The sequence below is a fragment of the Populus euphratica genome, unplaced genomic scaffold (assembly GCF_000495115.2).
Source record: "Populus euphratica unplaced genomic scaffold, PopEup_1.0 scaffold101.1, whole genome shotgun sequence".
Lineage (NCBI taxonomy): Eukaryota > Viridiplantae > Streptophyta > Magnoliopsida > Malpighiales > Salicaceae > Populus > Populus euphratica.
Window position 1 is genome coordinate 141,196 of NW_011499894.1, and position 4,512 is coordinate 145,707.

The window sequence follows — 4,512 nt, forward strand, 5'->3', positions numbered from 1 at the left end:
AAAATTCAACAGGAATCAATTAAGACATGGAGCAAGCAACCAAATTTATTTGAATTTTATAACTAAAACTATACAAATCAACTAGTTAAGTTATTTTTTAAAATATTTTCTGTTTTGAAATATAATAATATAATTTTTTTATTTTTTAAAAATTAATTCACATTCCTAAACGTTATCTTGATCCGCCCAAAACACGTTAAAGTTAGTTATTGCATTTATACATTGGAATGGAAAAAAAGAGAAAAAGAAAAAAAAGAGTATCAAGGACGATGAAAACTTTATTTGTAACAATGGAACGCAATAACTTTTAAATTGATATCAAAATTTATATACATCAAGTCAAAAACTTTATATAATAATGCAACCTTACGAGAGGATAAGAGAGGGAGAGGGAGTTTTTTTAATCTAAATAAAAATACATGAAGCCATAAACTTCAGTTTTTTTAATTTCTTTTAGCTATTTTAAAACAATTAGATATAATTTTCAAACTTCATCTCATAGATATATTGACTTGGAAACTGACTCGAGCTAAATTTACTTTTAAATTGTTTAGAAAATTGAATTAATTAAAACCAAGTTATTTAATTAATACTCAAGCTTGATTAATATTTTTAAAAATTAATTAAAAATTTTATTGAAAAAACTAATATATTTAACTTGATTTATCTATACTTATAAATTAATCCGTCAAACCCATTATATAAACTTGAAATCGAGTTACAAGTTGGGTTGTATCTTATAACCATGCTGCTAATGTCACACTCAATCTCCTTTGCTAACCTATTTTATTTTCCTTTCCTGAAAAAAAAAAATCAAACAAGATCTTGGTCAAAAGTTTAAAGCTAGTGTTTTATTATAAATTTAAAACCGAAAGTTACTTTAAATTCAAATGGTCTGTAAAAATAATTATAATCCGAGCCGATACGTTTGAAAAAGATTCTGGCAACCTTTTTCTTTAACTTCAACTTCAAAAATAAAATACAAGACTGAACTCAATTACAAGCCTTCTCTCAACCTGCTAGTAACATAATTAACAATTAATGATAACCTAACCATTAATTTAGATTTTAATGATGAAATTCTTATAAATTAATGAATGATTAAAAATTGAAACTAGTTATTTTTCTCAATCAATAAATGAAAATTAAATATTTTTTATTTCAACATCCATGCATGTACATGCATAATGCATGTACAACGAGTCCAATTTCACGAGTAATAAAAATTTAATTAGTTATTTGATTTATATTTTATTAATAATTGACTTTTAAAAAAAAAATTAAAAATATTGGTTTTATTAATATTTTTTTATCTTAAAATATAAAAAGTTAAAATCAAAGAGCTTGTATATATATTTTAATAAAATAAAATTGAAAATATAAATAAATAAATAAATAAAATATTAATGATAAATAGAGATAATAATAAAAAACTGAGATTCGAATATAAACCATGATAATTGATCTTGGAACATGGATCTTTGACACGGTTGTATTTAACGATTTTGTTTATAATAATTGATTTTTTATTTAATTAAATATTAATAAAAATAGAAATACATAAAATTAATTGAATAAAATAAAAAACAACAAAAATATCATGCAAGGTTACATGTATTGAAACTATTATATGAAAATAAATATTTTTATTTTTTAAAATAAATTTTATTCATATAAAACATAAAACAAATTTATAAATAAATTAAAATAATCTCTTAAAAAATCAAATGCATACAAAATAACTAAGAAAAAACCATTATTTAAAACAAGTTATATATATATAAAGAGTATTAATTCACAAATTATATTGTAAGATGCATATGAAAAAAAAAACATTAATTAAAAAAAAAAAACCAAAACACTAGTAGTCTGACAGGCTAGACCAGTGCTCTCGATGTATTTAAAAGGTCCAATGCGCTTGGCCCCCTTTTTTTTTTTTTGGTTTACCTTGGGTGGGGGGGGCACAGTTTGCGCGCGCCACGACTAATCCCCACGGCCCACTGAATATTCTACAAACCCAGTAGACATGTAAGACACCGTGGAGGTGACAAGTATGCACACTAGGGCTCGAACCCAGGTGCAATGGAAGGAGACAAGCTCCTTCCACTGCTAGGTCAAGGACTGGAATGCAATGGATGATATATCATTTTGCCCACCCTTGTTGTTTTTGAAAAAAATAAATTAAATGAATTGTTGTTTGATATTATTTGATTTTTAAACACCACAGTGATCAAAAAATTAAGATTGAACTTTCTTTCACCCAAAAATTAATTAATTGCTCAACTCATTTTAACCGAAACATATAGAAAATATCATGATAATTTGATAAATTCATCTATGCTTTAAAAAAAAAATATTTAAAAAACCAAAATAAAGTTGGAACCGAAATATATTTTTCTAGATAATTTTAAAATAAAAAAATACCTTACACATTTTAAAAATAGTGTAAACAATCCATACAATTATATGATAATGTTTTAGATTTATAGTTAAGGTTTGTTTGTTATTGTAGTGTGATTATATTTTTAAAGTTTTTTTTACTTTAAATTATTTTTTTAAATTGTTTAAATTTATTAATTTTAGAAATAAAAATTATTATTTTAAAAAAATTAAAATAAAAAATATTTAAAAAACTACGTGTCAGCACCAAACAATAGCTCAATGATGCTGACACACAAACCATCCTTCCTTATCTTCAGAAGGTCAAAAGTCAAAAACAAACACCTAACCCATTACCGGCTGATAACCGGTTATATAAAAGCAACAAACGCGCCGGCCGTACAGTTCCCACCCCATCAAGGCAATGGGATGATTCGTTAATTCCGAACCTAAGGCTCGCAATTTCCGCACCCATCAGGCTCGGTGTCGTCGGCCCTATAAATACCCGCTCATTTCGCGATATTATCCTAGCAAGCGCACGTATCTTTCGCTGTTTGGTCCGTACAAGAAACAGATATTTCCTCCTTCGTTCAAAGGTAAAAAAGAAATATATTCAAAATTCAAACTTCTTTCAAATCAATCAGATCTTTTTTTACATATGTTTTGATTCATGGTTCTTAGGTTTTTATTTTTTATTTTTGTTTGTTTTCTGAGAAAGTGGAAGGAAAATGAAGATTTTGAAGTTCAAATCAGACAACAATAGTTGTTATGAAATTTAGTATCCGTCTTTTTTAGGGTGGGAAATCAATTAATTATCTCAGCGATTATATTTTCGGATTTTCTTCTAAGTTTAATTAATCTCATTCATTTTTGCTTATTTTTCTCGGTAACCAAGCAGAGGTTTGCCTGCTTGATCTGTGAATTCTTGTGTTAGATTGATGTGATTATAATTTTTTTTCTTGTATATAGTCTTTTATTGTGTGATTAGCACCTTTGATTTTTTTTTTTTTTAACTGAGCTGGCTTTGTTTGTTCGTCAATTTAACGTTGACTTGACTTGATCATTCAAGATTCTGACTTGAATTACTAGAACAGATTAATACTATTTTTAATCACTTTTCGCCAAATTTCTAATCGTGGGTAGATGTTAAAGGTTTTAATTCTTTATTTTATGGCGAGATAATTTGCAAACTTTTTTTATTTTATTTTTTTAAATTGTGTATTGTCATTGATTTTTATAACTTGTTGAATGAGTTGATTAATGTTGATCACAAGTTAGTAAATTTCTTGGAAGAGGATAATTTGATAACTTGCATTGAATCTCATTCATTTTCTGTGTGAATTTTGGAGTACAGGACTGCAGAGGTTGTGGTTTGAAAAGGATGGCTCTGGTTTCAGGAGGAAGGTCAACGTTGAACCCAGATGCGCCTCTTTTTGTTCCTGCTGCTTATCGGCAAGTTGAGGATTTCTCTCCTGAGTGGTGGCAATTGGTGAAAACGACAACATGGTTCCGGGATTACTGGCTAAGTCAGCATCAAGATGAGAACGGTTTCTATGACAACGCTGAGGATGAGTTTGGGCTTGATGGGAATAATGTAGCTGATCTGTTGCCGGATACATTTGATCTTGATGCTGGCGATTATTTTTCTAGTCTGGAATCTCAATTTGCAGGTTTCGCTGCGGACGGCTCTTCTCCTTTACCTTCCAATGGAATGCTTGCAAATGGTATGTCTTGAGAAGGTGGTGAAATGGCGTGGGGTTTTGTTAAACGTGATTCAGTGTTATATAAATTGAGAAATCTGGACGTTGGAACTGTTAGATAATCTGTTTTTGTTCCAATTTTACAGGGTTTGTGTTGGAAGCAGAGGCACCGAAGAAGGAAACAGGTCTGAAATCCAGTGCTTGATGACTTCAAGTTGGAGCTACCCCCAATCAGAGTAGATCAATGTAGTTCTAGGTTTTGCAGGTCTCTGTAGAGCAAGGTTGGAACTCTCTCACTACTCCTTGTTCATTCTCTTTATCTTTCTTTTAGTTTAAACCAAGTAACTGTTCAGAGATGTAACAAAAGAAAATGTAAAATTTAGTCATAAATGCAAAAAAGAAAAAAAAAAAAAAGATGATATCTTTTGCTTCA

The 4,512-nt window shown here is 28.6% G+C and overlaps 1 protein-coding gene across 2 annotated transcripts; it reads left to right on the forward strand.

Moving 5' to 3' along the window:
* The first annotated feature begins 2,870 nt into the window (after window positions 1-2,870).
* LOC105131732 (protein EARLY RESPONSIVE TO DEHYDRATION 15-like) lies at window positions 2,871-4,512 on the forward strand. 2 transcript variants are annotated; one of them, XM_011034847.1, is made up of 3 exons: window positions 2,871-2,975; window positions 3,734-4,103; window positions 4,226-4,512. In XM_011034847.1, exons 2-3 carry the CDS (start codon window positions 3,761-3,763, stop codon window positions 4,282-4,284), a joined length of 402 nt encoding a protein of 133 aa, XP_011033149.1. In that variant the 5' UTR covers window positions 2,871-2,975; window positions 3,734-3,760; the 3' UTR covers window positions 4,285-4,512. The 2 variants fall into 2 exon arrangements, with proteins under 2 accessions (XP_011033149.1, XP_011033148.1); XM_011034846.1 differs by having other exon boundaries at window positions 2,896-2,975; window positions 3,734-4,118; window positions 4,226-4,317.

What these genes read in the sequence shown, in the direction of transcription:
- LOC105131732 (XM_011034847.1), top strand. Translation starts at nt 3,761, where the DNA reads ATGGCTCTGGTTTCAGGAGGAAGGTCAACGTTGAACCCAGATGCGCCT. An exon ending in CAATGGAATGCTTGCAAATG is followed by an intron (nt 4,104 to 4,225) that starts GTATGTCTTGAG and finishes CCAATTTTACAG; the next exon opens with GGTTTGTGTTGGAAGCAGAG.